At 44.6% G+C, this 18,765-nt stretch overlaps 1 protein-coding gene across 1 annotated transcript in view; it reads right to left on the bottom strand.

Annotated features, from left to right (window-relative positions):
- PARD3B (par-3 family cell polarity regulator beta) overlaps window positions 1-18,765 on the bottom strand; it is a 2,182,026-nt gene that overhangs the window by 1,088,457 nt on the left and 1,074,804 nt on the right. The window contains exon 11 of the mRNA XM_078680290.1: window positions 4,169-4,354. Coding sequence (XP_078536416.1) covers window positions 4,169-4,354 — 186 coding nt within the window. The remainder of the gene's footprint in view (window positions 1-4,168; window positions 4,355-18,765) is intronic.

Below are 18,765 nucleotides of genomic sequence, written 5' to 3'. Positions count from 1 at the left end.
ACCCTGTGCAGCTGCATCAGTTGCTCGCTGCCGTCCTTGGTTTCTACACTGCATCAGAGCACTGCCCTCATTATTGAGCTCAGGGGATCACCCTCTTGGATGGCACGCCGGCTGAATCACCACAGCACACAGACATCACCCCCGGGTCCAGTGGGAGATCGCAGCAGTCGAGTGCTGTGCCCCCTCAGTCCACCGAGGCCAGATCAGTGCAGCACCTGGAGCCCAAATGTATTGGGAGCTTGAAGGTGAAGGGCTCGTGGCCAGCTGAGATTGTAGACTAAGTAAGGTTCTTACCCCACTCCTCTTTGGGACTGACTTTGGGGGCATTGTTCTTAGTCTATATTTTGAGGTGAAACCTCCATGGAGGGCCCCTAGAGGAGCGCAAGACTACCTCGCGAAACGGGAAACATCTAAAGCAACTGTCTTTTGGGTGATCACAATGTTTCCCAGTTTGCATTACATGGGATAGTTCCCAACATACTTCAGTGAGACTTCATAGAAATTACTGTGATATACTTAGTAGGAGCGCAGGTGCTCCTGTGCCTTGTGTTTTGTTTCTGAATGCAATCATTGCAATAGGGTGCACAGAAATTACTGTATAAAGTGTAATAGGAGCGCAGAAGCGCTATGCCTGTTTTTTCACTGCAATTTAAGTGATTTACCCTAACATTGTGCATTACTTGCAAAGTACTTATTTATACATGCCATGTTAGTCTTCTTGGGTTGTGTACAATATAGTACCTATTTTTATATAACCCTATGAGGAGTCTCATTTGTGGTGTGTTGAGTGTGTGTATGTTGAGTGTGTGTGTTGAGTGTGTGTGTGTTGAGTGTGTGTGTGTTGAGTGTGTGCGTGTTGAGTGTGTGCGTGTTGAGTGTGTGCGTGTTGAGTGTGTGCGTGTTGAGTGTGTGCGTGTTGAGTGTGTGCGTGTTGAGTGTGTGCGTGTTGAGTGTGTGCGTGTGTGTGTGTGTTGCACAAACATTTTACACATTGCCTCTGATAAGCCTGCCTTAACTGTGCCAAGCTACCAGAGGGTAAGTATAGGTTATCTTGGTGTGTATCTAATTTGCCATGATCAGAGTGGTGGGTTCTGCCTGGCTTAGGTGCATACCCTAGCCAGCCATAAGCACTATTTCTAACACTGATCATATTATGGTCTACCCGTGTCTCCGTATGAAATGTGTAAACATCATCATAATCTGACAGATAAGCAACTGAACACCAACAGCTATACTGACTGAGTGAGAGAGGACTAGTGTTCGACTATGTAACTGATGAGATGAATCTCATTAGATTTTTTTCTGGACTTCAAACAGGATAGATGGACGCTGGGTAAAGAATTGGATTTCAGCAGCCACAACCAAACGAGACGTTTAACTGCTCCTTTCACATCTCGGACAATATTAAAATATATAAACTAAAACAAGAAAGAGAAATAATGCACAAAATACAAAGGCAACAAGCAACTCATCCCAAGGGCTTACCAGAACTAGAAACACATACCTTAAAAGAATGATAGAGAATGGCAGTGTGACAACAAGGTTTAGGTCTGGGAAGAGGCAGCGCTTCTACTCAGTTCTACATGAGGATCTAAGAGCACTTGCTGTGTACATTCTACTCTGGCTGTGACTAGGCAAAGAACTCTACACAATGGTCCACTTGGTATAGCGGAAAATACCAAATTATTTGCAATTACAGAAAATATCCCTGGTATTAACTGATTAATTATATGGAGTCTGTGATAGGTCTGGCTCTAGGGTAGGCCTGATGTGGGAGATCAGACCCGTCACCCAACAAGCACGTATTGCTGATGCAGGACAACATGCTGAGTGTACCTGCGATGCAGCACAATGTGGACTTAGTGTGATGAAGAACTGTGCAACACCTTTGGTTCACTACAGAGATTTAAAGTATGTAGCACACATATCTGCATAAAGGCATGACTGGTAAGATTAGACAGCCCAGTCAGGATTGGGCTGGACTGAGATATCCTGACTGACTGTCTTCAGTTGTAACCACTTGCCTATGTAGCGATCAGTCAAGGGACAGTTGTAATAGTGTGGTTAATATAAGTTTCCCGAACATAGTGTAGGGAGTTTCTGCCCTCATCTCAGGAACTAGTTTAGTCAGTGATTGCAGGTTCCTAATCGGTGCACGGTGGGATATTAGTTTCTGTAAACGGCCTGCATAATTGCCCAATGGACGTACGTCCAGCCGCGGCCCTTGCAGGTAACATAGGTGGGGATGGGTGGGGGGGGAGGGGGATTTCAACTGACAACCGCAAGGGAAAATTAAATAAATAATTAATTTCCCTTGTTGTCTTCCCTCAAAATCACCCCCACCGCTGTTACTTGCTTGGGCAGCAACTACTTACGCCTTATACCTGCATCCAATTGGGAGCCACTGGAGTAATCTTAGGGCTAATTTTATGAGGTTGTCTTTTAAGAGGTTGAGGCACCTTCTAGCTGCTTGGCATTGTCCACAGATATTTAGTTGCTTGGTTCTGTGGACTTCGTTGCAGGTGAATTTGTTTCTTTGCTTGACAGACGTAAATTATGTTTCCTTACTGTATGAATGCAATGCAATTACCAGGGTTCTTGTCCAGTCTATCCCACGGACTGATGGGAGAATTTCTGAAGCATAGAGAGCTGCATTTGGATACCCATGAAAACTGCATAGACTCAGAGGAAACACAAGAGCTTGGAATATATTTTTTTTCACCATGGTAATTACTTTCAAGAATAAGGCATCCTTTGAATTGAAGGCCATTTATAACTTATAAGGTAATGAACCAGGCTTGTGTCACAGCCGGACGTAGACTGTGTGGCATCAGCCTACATCTGCAACTTCATCTAATACTGTTCTTAAAGCAGCACCAGGGCTCACAGCAGGTAGAAGACCAATGACTCCTGGGGTACACTACATCCCGGTATGAACAAGGATGACTTCACTGAGGCCTACCATAATTGTAAGCTGTGGTTACAGAAAAAGGTCAGGATCCATTCCAGAGTGGCCCTACCACACTGATACAACATTAACGTTCAGTGTGTGTGGTTAAACACTGAAAAAATGGGAACTAAGGGTGTTGTCTTGCGGTCCTCTCATGAAAGTAGAAGCTCTTCACCGTGGAAAATTCAATACCTTTCAATGATCTAAAGCTTGGCTGATGGTCATGAAGAAGGTTGTCTTGTACCCCGTACCCTTGTAAAACCACTGGCCACGCTTTTAGGGTTTGGTCAATTACTAGCCAAGTTCTTCAGGCCTGAAGACTATTTAAGACCCAGTTGGCAATGGCACCTGTTTGGACGCAACTTCAAATAAAAAATGCGCACTGGAAGAAATGTTTAAACACAAAGATAAGAAAAGTTCATGAGGAAAGTTAAAAAATTTGATTCTGACAGCCAGGTTTAGTAGCTCCTTCTTCTTCAAGGGTTTAGAAGGGCTAACAGTAGACTCTAGCGGGGGGAGAGGGGTGCGGGGGAGCGGAAAGGGCAGGCAGGAGACTGGGTGGAACTGGTACAACAAATTGGAAATAGGTGTTACAAAAAGTAAAACATTCTTGTACATTTTAGTTCCTTACAAATCTTTAGTGGGTATTCTAGCATGCTTATTTTCAGCTGATTTAGATTAATGTTTGTTCCAAACACATATTTCGAAGCAGTGAAATATTGTTGGCTCATTAAACATAGGAGTGGGAGGCTACTATGGTAGTCAACAACACTGTGTGTCAACCAGCAGCGAGTTGCAGATAAGTAACAGAGGTATTGGTAAATGCTCATACCTCTCCCCCCGCCCCTTGGTGGAATGTTTAGGGGGTGATCATTCATTTAACACAATAACTGCTGTGTTAGAACTTTCTCACCAAGACACCAAAACACTCATGATACTGGCACTGCAGGAACTATTCAGAATGAAATCTGAACTCCATCTGTCACTGTGTCTCAGTGCTACAAAATATTGGGATGTTCTCCCAATGCCATCCAATCCCATCTGCGTGCCGCCATATTTCCAGTAGAAAGATATCCACCCTGCACACAGGCAAAGCACCCCTAGCACTGAAGGGCCCTTCAAGAAAAAGGCATCTAGATTAGAACCACCTCATTTTAACAGAGTCCTACCAGGCCCAACTGCAAAATAAATGTAAATATCCCATTCCATTTTCCATACCTTAAAAGCTGCTCCTCCGTGGATGATGGACTTGATGAAGATGCCGAGGTCTGCCCCAGTGTCCCGTGATTTGTTCCCCTTCAAGCTGATCCCGAGGCCAGCAGAGCCGGTGTCGTTCAGGGGGATTTCAAAGGTCAGCTGTGTCTTGCTCTCCACAGAAGGAACTATGGCCTCAGGCTCTCCTTTCTGCGGGAATAAAAATCAAAATAATGAGGTGAAAGCCATAGGGGTGTCACTTATATGAGTTTTATCTAAACAATGATGTGTTTATAATACAACATATTTTTAAAAAAACAAATACCCATTCAAAGTGTAGATGGAGTATAGAGAGAGAGAAGATTGAAGTGCAGGAGGAAGCAACCGAGCTAGGAAGACAAAGACTTTTTGCAGAAAGGGCTGATAATTCACTCGACTTTCATCTTTAAATAATTTTTACTGTAAACACGTGTGTTCTGGATTTTGGATCTGTTGGTACCAGACATCCCAGAGCCTGGCGGGCGAGGCACTGGATGTCGCAATAAAACGAATCAAATGAAAATATGCTTTATTCCTCATTGAAAATTATTTGCTCCTACACACCAGCACAATTTCAAACAAACCTGTGTCACTATATAGAAGTTGCAATTAATTCGCGTTTCATACTAGTGGCGGGGTATCAAAGTGCTTTGTGGACAGGCACCAGGGTAATATTCCATGCAGTAGACTTGGTTGGGAGTGTGTCTGTTAGTAGTGTGGCCCATGTGGGGGTGTTTCAGTGTTTTGTTTGAGAACAAGAGTTCTGCGTTTTATGTTTCTGTGACTTGGCTTACGGGAGAGGACAGGTAAGGTTACCAGTTGTTTGTGTTTGGTTGGGAGTGTGAGGGAATGCAGTAAGGCCTCAGGATTGTGGTCTGTCTTCCACATAGCTAAACAGTCAAATTCCCTATTGATAGAAATTACACATTCTGTTAAACTCAAAAGTAGTGGCACATGAGGTTCACTGGATAAATAAAGTATGCCCATTTTCGCAGGTTATCCCATCCTACAGACATTCGTATTCTCGGACATTCGTTCTTCATTCTATCACTATGAGGCATCACGTGTTTTGACCCATAACATCACAGCAGAAGGTCTACACTAAGCATGTAGGACTTATTCTGTTGAGAAATACCAGATTACATTCCCCCCATCCCCCAAGTCTCCTCCTCACACCCTCACAAATACCTTTACTAATAACAACACCATAGTGGTCATACTACTAGATAAACCTCATAAAATGTCACGTTGTGTTAAGATTGTGGGGGTAAAATATGATAGAATAGTAATATGGCAGTACTCTATGAGCAGGGTTTTGACCTCGTGTATTATTGACAAAGGGTGCTACGGCCATGTTGACGCAAACCTGCAGATGCATTTAAGCATGGAGTGTTCTGAAGGAGAGTGGAAAACAGGTGTACACGTGATTGTACCTACCATCCTAGAGGGAGATTTGGTTACAGCTGGGGTTGGATACATGGACAAACCAGGAGCTGCCCTGCACACTTGCCTGTATCTGCCAAGCCCCGTGGCAAATGCGGCCGCGTCACAAGGCGCACTAGGGATACAGGATACAACCCATTCCTCAGGAGAGCCAGCTTACTTACAAGGGGTCAGTGAACAATAAAAACACACCAGAACTCCTAGAAAACATCACACTGTCGTTTTCAGTGTGCTTCCTTCCATAGGGGCTCAAGGGTGCAGTCTCCTTATGTAAGGGTTGTGGTTGTCCTTCTCAGGGAGTATTAGAGGGTGATATCATCATAGGACAAGTTGGAATTACCTGCGGAGAAAGCCTATGCATATGGAGACAGAGAGGCTGTTTTCAGGGATCCTTGGGTATGTGTCAGGCTTCACAGTCAGCCCAACAGATGCTCTTAATGCGATAGGTCTTATGACTGCATCACCTTATCTTTTCAGGGTGAATAAGGTTTTATAACCCTTAAATGTAAAGTGAGGATCCATGTGCACAAAACTCGTCCAGGGAATGAATGACAGTGATTGGCAGGAGGAAACGCTGGACTTAAATGTAAGGTAGGCTGAGCAATTGACCATTATATTTGACTTTGGAAATGTGAAAAAAGACTAAAAGACTAGTACTTAATGGTGAACCTGAGGGAAGAGACTCCCGTATTTCCTATCATGTACATAAAGACATAGCTATAGTGGCAAATGAACATATGCTGTGATCCCATCATACCGCTAAGACCATTAGACTGGAGAAAACTTGACAGGTCTCCTGCTTTGCCCCGCAGAGGTACCTTACCCTGGACGGTGCTGAAGGCCAGAAATATGACGGAAGATGGTGCTGCTGCAGAGAATTCCCAAGAACCAGTTGAAACTGGAAATTTTGATTAAGAACTGTATTGGAGTTGTGGGAAACCCTACCCGCTTCAGCCCCATAGACTGGTGTCTTATATCTTATATTAAGATACCAAAGTTATTGGATTTTTTGGAAACATGTCAATTTAAAACAAGCTCACATTTGGAGTATCAAAACAGAGTGACAAATTTAACCAAACATTGAAATGCAACAAACTTGACTTCATCTTAGCAGTTTTTACTGATATGATCTTTACTTTTGTATTCTTTCTAATGAAGCACTTTTATGATATGGTAATAAATCTTTGTAACTTGAAATTTGAATTACCAAACTGCATTGTTATTTGAGTAAACTGCACACATACAAACAGAATTTCTCTACGGAGACCCTATCTGCCTCATCTGCTTTAATGAAGCTGGCAAAGAGGATCCAGGAATACTTCAAAGGTACGAGGTTACCCTTTAGAGTCAAACTGTTTGGAGCTCATGGAAGCTCAGACAAAGCCCACATCAGGATTGTGGTCTGTCTTCCACATAGCTAAACAGTCAAATTCCCTATTGATAGAAATTACACATTCTGTTAAACTCAAAAGTAGTGGCACATGAGGTTCACTGGATAAATAAAGTATGCCCATTTTCGCAGGTTATCCCATCCTACAGACATTCGTATTCTCGGACATTCGTTCTTCATTCTATCACTATGAGGCATCACGTGTTTTGACCCATAACATCACAGCAGAAGGTCTACACTAAGCATGTAGGACTTATTCTGTTGAGAAATACCAGATTACATTCCCCCCATCCCCCAAGTCTCCTCCTCACACCCTCACAAATACCTTTACTAATAACAACACCATAGTGGTCATACTACTAGATAAACCTCATAAAATGTCACGTTGTGTTAAGATTGTGGGGGTAAAATATGATAGAATAGTAATATGGCAGTACTCTATGACTATACTTGCCCTTTCTCAGAACCAATTCAAGTGTGTTTCGTAGATGAAATATGATGGGCAAAAAAGAGAAAATAAACTTTTCTAATTTAAAAATGTAAAGAAGAAAAAAATGTTTTATGTATTTGAAATGTTGATCTTCCAGAAGGTTATTCCAAAATGCTGTTCCTAGGGTTTCAACGTTTTTGCTTCTTATTTGTGGTTATTTACAATTTTGATAAAAACCAAGGAGAGGTTATAAGTGGCACAATTAGGGAGGGAATGAATAGCACAGTTTCAAAGGCACTTTGTAAGGGAATCTTACCCTAAACCAGAAGATGAATCAGGAGCCCACTGTGAAGCCTTCCAAGCAGGTGTAACATGTCACCCGTGACCTAGGCCACACACGAGTCATGAATAATGATAGCCTTACATAATGCATTTGAATGTTCTTAACAGCATACACTTGTAGGCCTTTACATCTCCCTTAACTCTAAATGTAATTTAATCTTCTGGATACCTTTTTGGGGGGGGCCACATCTGGACTTATGCCATGTTCATAAGATGATCTCCAGAACTGTGGTTCTAAGGAATAAGAGACCTCACCTTTAAGTAAAAGCTTTCATTTTTTAGGACCGGAGTTATACATATAACATCTTCAAGGGGCTTTGAGTCAACCCTAATCATCCATTGGTCTGTTGGGATTTCACAGTTTTCTTCCTCCCACTATAGCATACAGCATATGGCAATGGGTGAGTCTACTTCAGTCACTGGCTAACGTCATTGTGAGTGATTGCATTCTGCTCTTTCCCAAGGCATACATGCGCATACAAAGTAATTCCCGTACTATGACAATTTGTGGATTTAGAGACCAAAAACATATTTTTGCTATTTGTCTTTTTTAATATTAGGGAGTGCCCATCAAGTTCCTCAAAACAAAAACCAGTTCAAAACAAAACGTGTATTGAGAAAGTCAAATGCTGGCGGGCAACGATAGACCTATTGTCTTTGCCAGTGCTTGTTTGTAAGTTTATTTCCATTTCCAAGCATCCCCTGAAGCCATTTAATTGCTTTTCATATCTATAAACCACCCTCAAACAGTGGCGGCCAGCATGTCTCGCGGGGAGAAGGGGGCGAGGGGGGAGGGAGCGTGCGGGGGGGGGGGGGGGGGTTCTGTGCAATTAAAAAAAAAAACACTTTTCTTGCCGCCTTGTCCAGTGTTCCTTCTCCTGTTCTCCTAGTCTTGACTCGAGGAACAGGAAGCACAGCCAGGCTCCCCTAACTGCTCACAATGCTGCAATGCAGGGTTGTGAGTGGTCTGACCGTCCTGGTTAGGATTGCTCAGCCAAGGAACGGAGGCCTGGGCATATTCTCCACGCAGGCTGTAATGCAACCTGCATGGAGAAAAGGGACAGTGCGCCTGACGGTTTTGGGTGGCCCGAGAGGACTGGCCAAACAGTCATGTGTACATAGGAGTGGGCAAACCACTCCTCCACTGCCATGCTCCGAGAGCAGAGCAGCCTTGCGCACCTGCCCGCAAAGCAACACAAACATAAAATGCTAATAACTCAAAGTTATTATCATTTTAGGTTTCATTTACGTTGCACTGCTTAAAAACAGTGGGGTGAGGCTCCTCCGCCATAGCGAAGGAGCCGCCTCTGCCCTCAAATCATTTGAAATGATCTAGCGCAGGAAACTTTCAAGATTGAAAGGTATCCATGCCATTCCTCAATTAAAATGATCTCTGTGATTTATGCTCCCCAAAACGTGCCTTTGATTATCTCTGTTACAGCTGAATTACCATACTGTTTATAATCCCTCAAATCTGTGCTTCCTCTAGTGTTTTCAGAAGTGTTAACAGTGAAGCTGATATTAATGTTCTGGACTTCTGTGAGCCAACCATCTTTCACTGGGATAAACATCATTCACCATATTATTTCTCGTTTTTCATTTAACAAGTTTATGTTCTTTTTAGATTATTTATAAACGAAAACAATAACTACAGCGTTCACAGTGTTATTCGGTCTACTGAACAGCCCTACAAAGCAGATGAAACATTATAGTGTTATAGAGTCACAACCGTCTTTACAGATAAACTCATATTCACCTTTAAAATTGTCATACACTTTCTCAACACCATTTATTATGTCCTGAACATCTTTACAAAAAGAATTTATCATACATACCAGGTCCTTTCATAACGAATCTTCATAAAATAAACTTTATATCTTCAATGTATTATGACTACAAATATAATTATTCCCAATGCAGGGTGGTCCCTTCTCACCACCATCATGATGGAACACGAAATAACTGGGTTCTCTCCACTCTCCCTTCCACCAGCCCACACAGTGTTTACAATATCCTTTCCTCAACTTCAGCATCCCCCGATCACAGCAAGGCAGGTGCACAGCCATTTCCCGCTTTAATCCTCTGGTAAGGCCACTGCAAAATAGCGACGTGGCGTGGATTAATTATCATGCATCCTACGTCAAACCACGCGCCCTTCCCTTGGTACCACGGTCCCCTTCCATTCCACGTTAAAGTAAACACCCAGCACGCGGCATAGCCTCAGCTCAGCAGTGCACCCCACTGGCCCCTCCAATGGGGACTCTTTTTTCATGCTGCCCTCCTAGGAGATGTTTATCAAGGTAATTATGCTTTAAACGTCCTCTGCTGTGAAACACCGGACAACAAGGTGACACCATGTACGTGGTGTTCAGAGCAATTTAAACCCAAGCAAATATTTACATATGTCAGCCAATCTGCTTTAAAGTGACTTCCCCTATGTGAATAGATGTCACTTTGAATTCTTGTCGCCTTTAGAATTCAAGGTCTCTCAAAGTCACAGTTCTTCACACTCCCCTGCCTTTACTCACAGACACACAATAACCACGGAGAAGGACTCCCTAGCACCATTAACGCGCAAACAGATTGAATTCAAGCACAAACTAGCGGCTCTCGGGGCCGCGCTTTCAATTACCACACCTGCACCTTCGAGAACATTCCCTATGCCCACGACTAGACCGCGTCCCCTCACTGCACATCAGAAACACGACAGGCCCAGTCCTTCGCGAGACAAGTGAAGTCCCAGTTCAAGTGCTAAAAACAGAGACAGATATATCTTATTACTGAAAAAATCTCGGTCTTCTGTAGAAAATCTTAAGTGCTCTTCAGGAACGTACGGCTGGCCGTGAATAGCGGGAAATGTCAGCTGATAGAATTGTCAATTAATGGCGTCGCAGCCCAGCTGAGGAGTGTTGGTACTGTGCATCAGCACTACCACTCCTGGCCGGTGTTACTCATGTTTTATTAAAGTTACGGACGACTTGTTGAGATGCCTCTGTAGTGATACACAGGTGACAAGATGGGGTATTGAAGTACCGAGAGTGCATTATCTGTTCAGCATGATCACTTCACACCCCTCAGCTCCCCACACACCTTTCAAGAGCAATCCATGTCATGCAGCTGTTGACCAGAAGCCAGGTTGAAAATATATTCCAAAGCTTGTATTTACTTGATCATTTTTAAAGCACCGGCAAAAAGTTTTTGGAGGCCCTAGCTAAAGGTGCATTGTTCTTAAGAGTAAAAGCGAACACACAGCACTGCATTTTCGAAGAACTCGTTCATGCAGCTATGTTTTCATTTCGCCATAGAAAGTATACGTGGAACCTGGCAACAATCTGAGCCTTTTGGTCAAGGAACGTTTAACATCTAGACAATTGTTCATTTTGGGAACTTGAAAAGGCAAGAAAAGGAGTTTGATTAAAATTCACCGCCTCAAAAGCAGAAAGTGGCCCTTTCACTCTGGACCTCTGAAAGGGCTTGTTGCACCGCGCAAACATGTCTATAACCTCAAGCAAGGCATACAGTCAGGGGGAGTGAAATTCGTGGTTGAGATGTGTGGGAGATTCCCAAACTCTGTGCACTGAAATTGCCCCAGAGAAATTGATAAGAGATTAACTGAAACATAAGGGAAATGAGGGTTGCATGCACACTTGAATTTTTCAGTAAAAAAGAAACATTTTAGGTTTTTTAAGATTGTTAAAAAAGAAATAGGAACATTAACACACACACACACACACACACACTCACTAAACATTGACTGAACTTGGACTGAAACATGGATTAGAATAATTTCTCTCTGGGAAGAAATTCATACGAATATCAGCTCATGAAGCCAGATTTAAATCCTTTTGTTATGTGTATTTGTAAAATGCACTATCACCCTGGCACTCAGCATGTGTGTGTGTTTAGTCCTGCCTATGAAATGTGGATTAATTGAAAATCCAGGTCTTCAGCTTCTTATGGAATTCAAGAGGCGAGAAGAAGGCACTGATGTGGAGAGGAAGGTCATGCCACGCTTTAAGAGCGATGTAAGAGGACGCTTGTCCTCCTGGTCTGGTTCTGTGTATAGGTGAGATGTGTGCGAGTAGGAGTCCTGCAGAGCGAAGGTGTCTGGGTGGTTGGTGGAAAGAGATGAGACTGTTCAGGCAGGTGCAGCTGTGAATGTGTGTGTGTGAGGAGTTCTAATTGAATGTCGTTGTGCATTGGGATCCAGTGTAGTTCCCGCTGGTGTGGTCTGATGTGATGTCTATGTGGGAAGTTGTGGGTTAGTCTGGCTGCAGAGTTCTGGATAGTGTTGACAGCGTTGATGTCCACTTTGCTGTTGATGATTGTTTCGAGGTTGCTTGCGTGGGTGCTGGGTGTGGGTCCGAGTTCGGTTAGCCACGAGCTGGACTCCTATGGTGAGGTGTTCTTGACAAAGATCAGTACTTCTGTATGCCAGTATTGAGCTTTAGAAAGCGTTCATAAAGCTAGCGAATTCAGTAATGCAGGCGGTGAACTTGTTTCTTGTGTTGGGGTCTTGTCCGAGACGGAGGGATCAATCACTCAGGGATTTGTGAAGTGAGCTACTCACCCGTGAGGGTCTCAAGGCACTGGGAGGGCATGAGTTTTGTGGCATCGGCATAGGACACGATATTGATGTTGCATACTCAGCTGACGTTGGCCATCACAGACCACTCCATATTAACTAAGCAAAACCAATCATGAATTCACATTCAATAGGGGCTGTTGAAACTGGGATGGAAGTGAGTCGACAGAAAGCAATAGCTAAAGCCAGAGATAGCCGGCTAGTTCTTGCAGCCTTAAGTCGAAAACAGAAGACATGGTGGCCAACGCAATGGGGATAGGTTGAGAATGGTTGTTTCGGCAACCACACTAAGAAGACGTTCTGACAGTTCATGGCAGCGCAAATATACATCAAAGCTAAGAGACACCGAACACACACATGTTCTCAGAACCCAGAAGCGCCTTCTCTGCTTCAGCTTTGGCAATTTAAATGTTTTCCACAGAGGAAGCGGAGTGATTGTTGCTCATATATGCTCTGTTGTGACAGCTGGCATTATCTGGCAGCTTTACGTGAAATAACTGAAAGCAGCAGCTTTCAAGAACAGAAATGCAAGAAAAACAAACTCGTTCTGATCACAGCTTTGCTGAGCGCGGGATAATCGAGCTCATGTAATGCACAACATGTTGGTATCTGTAGCGCGTATCCACTTTCATACATACAGCCAAAATGGCCACACTGGGAAATTCCAAAGAGGGCTGCCTTTCAAACACAGTCTGCCTTTATTTCACGACAATAAGTACGGAATTTATAGTATGCTGAATATATTGACTTTTTCTATACCTAACTAGACCTGCCCTTTGGGAATATTCTCACGATATGAAGTCATGTTGGCAATCTGATGGAATACTTCATCCTTAAGATCAAAGTTTGAAAGTTTATCATAAGAAGGGACTTACTTGGATAGGTAAGGGAGGAAGGGGACCTATCTACTTGTGACGCACATCATCTTCACTGGTAGCTAGGTGACTGCAAACACAATTCCTTCTTCTGGTGACAGAGCGTGCCAGTGCACCGATCCTTTCAATGCAGGTATGGCTGGGACTGCCAGTGATTGCCCCACTCACCCTGACACACCATGCCCAAAACAAAGCTACAGTCTGTTCTCTGTCTTCAGTTTTGGTTTAGGTACCAGTGCTATCTTTAGGTTTACTGATATTTTTCTCTGTCAATTCTGTCCACTCTGGACAATGCACAAAACATACATCAAAGGTCTTTCTATGCACATAATCACAGCCAAAATAAATGTACACTGAATTTATCCACAACAGCATGTATATCACATGGCCGTAACACAGGAAGAGAGGTGACCAGGGCACAAATTACATATCAGACCTATCAGTCCCATCAGCGCCACCGTGCACCATCAAATAGATATGCCTGGCGCAGACTGTGGAGAGCGCCTGATTACATCACACAATGTTCTGCCCTAAGCACAGATGCAGACTCTTCTAGTTCGCATCTGTGTCGATGAGAGCGCATTAGTGAAAGACAGAGCCACGGTTTGAACTGCAGCACTGTCACCAGTGCTGAACGAGTCTTCCACGTACCACGGAGTGGCTTGGGGGTGGGGGGCGCGGACCATGTGCCACCTTTATGTATCCACAGTCAGTTCTCTTCCTAACGGGTAGCTTGCCATTGCACCAATGTTTATCATATGAGTTGGGGCAATGGATAAGGGTTCTCTCACTTACCTGGGGCCATGCCTGCATATAAATGAGAAAATGCCCAATTATGATCGAACTCGCACAAAATGTGTACTGCACGATCCATATTACAGAAGAGGCCACACAAACATCTGCAGCCACTTCTATAATACCAAGGTGCCCCAGGGGCACAAAAAGTAGGCAGAAATCAAAGGAGAGTGTCACGCCGGGACACTTTCTGCACTATGGCCCCAGATGCCTAGAACTCCAAGGGGATACATGAGATTCATTATGTGCAAAAATAGCCACTACCAGTCAGCCTCCCAATGTGTACTCTACTGAGTGAAAAACATTTAGTTGGCCACCAAGAAATGTACCAGTATCCCCCATAAAGCAGATATAGTGTTGAAGGTGTTAAACGTGTTTAGGATTATGACTTGAACCAAGAAGTGGGTTTCAAGCAGTGTGTCTTGAGTGCAGGCTGAACAGTTCACTTGGTTAGAGGTATGGTAATAGTATATTATTTGTTGCTGGTGCCACCAATGTTTATTTATTCTTGTAATTCTGGGTTAGCTTATCTTCATTCAGGCATTCCCGGCCCTACTCTAATTTGGAATGCTGTGTCTCTTCTCAAGCTCCACGTCCACACCCAAGGGCCTGTTGCGCCCTGGCTGTGGACCTAGGAGCAGCATAAAAGAATGAAATATTAATAACACGTTATTATTAGTACTGGCTATGGGGCCAGGTTAGGGGAGGTGGGCTACGGTCACAGGGATGAGGAGTGATTGTTGCACCACGAGTGCGCATGACAGTTTGGCTGGCTGCCTTGGGACGGCCAAACAGACATGCACACTTAGCATTTCTCCACCTGGCTGTTGCACAGCCGGGTTGGAGGACTGTCTCTGGCCCTGAGACACTGCCCGAGTGGCCAAATAGGCTGCTCAGACCAATCACAATGCTGCTGTTATGCTGGTGACAGCAGCGCAGTGATAGGCTTAGGGAAGTCTTGGAGACAAGTACTTCCATGCTTCCGGTAGTCAGGAAAAGAAGAGGACGAAAGAGGCAGCGCCATTCACATATAAATTGTCTTTATTTTTTCACCACCTCACCACCCCTGTTCAGTAGCAGCCACCACTGACCACTGCCTGGGGGGTTCAGTCTTGCAGCCTCTTGTACCCAATGTCCAACCTTTGCTCAATAATGCACAGCTGATGGAAGCCTCCCCACATCCCTCCTACATAATGGGCTGGGATTGTCTAGTGTATGGTTTTAATTAAACCACTAGCATGTATATTAAAGTGGACATCTCTATTAAATGCACCCTCCTGGTGTGAGAGTGTCTTTGTTGCATGGGTAGCAGGCACGAACACTCAGCAGTACTTAATATGTTTGCACTGTAATGCACCAGCACCCATGGCAGTTAAAAAGCTGAGAAATGAAGGAAGCCGGAAGAAAACAACATTCAGTGTCAAAGTTCTGCACTATGTAAGTGTTCTTATGCACGAGGAGAGAAAAACACATTATCTTTCATCTGCAACAACACACATCTGTTTCTGTTCATATACAAAGGTAACCCTTGTTCATATGACCGAGGCAAAACAATTGGCCATGGCCATTCCTTCAACAGCAGAAAAGGTCAGAAACGAACTACCGCAACCAGAAGGAATGTTAATCTAGAGAGAGAGAGAGAGAAGGAGATAGTGACTTCCTTAAAGCTTGTTCCGCAGACCCCCATCAATGTTGGAAATGCTAGGTGCTAGTCACTTTATAACGAGCTATAGAACTCAACAGGAAAATGGCATTCATTTATTCCTTGATGGAGCTAGGTAATTATTTTCTACAGCTAGTACATAATGTGAAAATTTCAACAAAGCTGTAAATGCTTATGATACAATACATAGTGTTTTGAAACAACGGAGGGAGTAAGATTGCTAAAATCTCTCTTATGCAGTCTGCACAGGGTGCATCAGGAAACCAGCGAGGCTTCACTTTGCTACTCCCCCTTGCAGCCTAGCCTGAGGAAAAGCTTAGACTTTGTGGCAAGAGCAGTAAAGTCAGCAGGGACATTCTCCCTGCCACTTATCTCACACGCAGTTAGCTCCCACTCCACTTTTTTTTCCCTAAGTGGAATGTGTATGCCCAGGTGTGGGTCCCATGTTTGCTATGCCACCGGATTCAAGCCAGCCTGGCTGATGAGGGGTGAAATTCTGAAACCTGTTTCAGGTTGCTTGTTTCTAGTCCAGAAAGTAGTTGGCTTGGCAGTTCGGGCTGGACTGTTCCCATGGGGAGCAGGATCAAGACTAATTTGCATATGTCTGGGTCCAAACTGAAATGGCGTGGCAAGCAACAAAAAAAAACCTGGTATTTAGGCCCAAACCTGTGACTGGGGGTGAATGTTTGACAATGTTCAGCATTGCACAACAATACAGTCATGTCAGATGTACAAGGTAGGAACACTTTCTTTCATAATCCTCTACAAATTCGAACTTTCCCTCGGACTCTGACCTGGACTGCCCTATGGGGCAATAAGGCAGTGCCCAATGATCTGGTTTTACATATCAGTGTGAGGGGCTGTTTTGTAGTAGTTCATTGGACTGTTTTAAGTTCTGGAAGATATACAGTTGATTTCCCTAATATTGAGCACATTGCCTGCAGAAAACACAAATACATGCAGTTTCCCAGACCTTGCCAAATGCTCTAGGCTCACGGAGGTACTGGGCAGGGAGTGTAGGTAGGGGGCCCGAGGCCGCCAAATCCCTGCCAGGGGCCGCCACGCAAATATGTATTTAAGGATATATATTGGCGTGGCGGCCCCTGGGGTTTGGCGGCCCTGTGCAGGTGCACAGCTTGCACATGCCTTAGGCCGGCCCTGAAATACCTTTAACCCCTCCCATGCTCATGACGAGCTGAGCTCGTCATGAGCCACGGCGCTCCGGTGCTCATGACGAGCTCAGCTCGTCATGGCCCGTGGAACGCTCAGGTGCGGGGAGAATTCCCCTGCTGTGCTGAGCCTTCCACGGGAGCCGATGCACCTGCGATGAGCCCAGCTCGTCATGAGCACAGGAGCGCCGTGGCATGAGCATAGGGGCGCTGTGCGCGCCCCCTTCCCCCAGCACAGCGGGGGAATTACCCCCGCAACGAAGGGGTTAAAGTGTGTCTTTACCAGGTAAAAACTGGTGTGATTTGCAAATGTGGGCCACTTTTTTAGCTATCTGGGTCGCCATGGGAGCCTCTTATATTTTGGTGCCCAGGCCTGTTTTTTTGTCCTAGTCCCACCCTGTTCTGACTTCTGCCACATTGATGGACCCAGTCATAACTAATCTTAAATGGGGCTCACATTTGATTACCCTCAGCTTCCTTTTTGGGTGAATTCACATGCAGTGGAGGGAGCTGTACGGTGTGTAAAATATAACAAGGAATGCATCTTTTCTACTGCACCGCACACTCGAGCAACCACAATTAGGACTATTGTTAACATTCCTGACACATACCCAACAAAATCAAATGTGGCATAATTTTGTATAAAGAAGCTATGAAGCATCCTGATTGCATCCGGCTGCTAGATTACAAGAGGCGGGATACAGAAGCTGCTGCTCAGCCACATTCATTCAAGCACGAGTAAGGCAATCTTTAGCTCTCTTCGGAGACAACACTCTTTAGCTAACAAGCTGCCTTCTAGTTTCGGCCGTCCTCCATCTTGACTCTATAAAGAGAAAGGCTGCTCCTGGGCACTTAACAATAATGAATACTAACTGCTTTAGAGCACCAGTTGCAAATGCAAAGATGAATCTTATTAAGTCCCCACAGCATCCCCAACCTGAAGAAGGAAGCACACAAATTAATGGATTCCATGACAGCTACTGACTTAATTGTTCCTGTGGGAACCAATATGACATCATAATCCGTTTAGGGTCCAGGCTGCACACTGAGTTTATGTTCATTCCATCTAATAATCCTGTACTGATTCTGAAAGCTGCTGTTTGAGTGTACAAGCATCTTTTGGAAGACCTCCATCATCAAAAGCAGATGTTTCTGGTATTTAACAAACTCAGCATATCTTAAACCAAATTCATCCAGCTTGCACGCTACCAAAGTACGGATGCGAGCAGAGAGTACACATGCTCCGATCAGGGCCGGACTGGGAACAACAACCGGCCCTGGCAAAGTGCTCGGCCGCCCCCCCTCCCCCTCCCCACTCGGGGGGGGGGGGGGGGGGGGGGGGGGGTTGGAGGTGCTGCCGAGCTCTTTGCCAGGGCCGATTTTCGGCCGATTTTGTTACAGGGCCGATTTCGCAGCTATGCTGCAAAAACGACCCTGCAACAAAAACAGCCCCCAGGGGCCCAAAACCGGCCCCCACCCGTGCGGCGCACCGGGGGATTGCCCGGTGCCCGCTACGGCCAGTCCGGGCCTGGCTCCGATTCTGAGTGTTCGGATCTCTCAGATTAATAAGTGGATGAAGCATAATGGAGCAGTGCAGCAGAGATTTGAACATTACCCAGAAGTCAGAGGCAGCCTTTGCAACGCTGTCTATAGCGCACAATGCGTTTACAACACACATGCTTTTACCATGAAGGTAAGTATAAGTAAGCGAAGTGTGTTTGTTTGTGTTTGTATATATATATATATATATATATATATATATATATATATATATGAAGAAAACACCTCCTCTCGAAGAAAGAAGCAGGAGCCTCAACGGGGATTTCAAAGGCAAAGCCATTTATTTCAAATTGATGGCGGATGCATTTCGGCCGGTGTGGCCTCTTCAGC

Source organism: Lissotriton helveticus, chromosome 3_1, assembly GCF_964261635.1.
Source record: "Lissotriton helveticus chromosome 3_1, aLisHel1.1, whole genome shotgun sequence".
NCBI lineage: Eukaryota > Metazoa > Chordata > Amphibia > Caudata > Salamandridae > Lissotriton > Lissotriton helveticus.
Note: the sequence above shows the minus strand (reverse complement) of the source record. Positions and strands in the feature narration are given on the sequence as shown.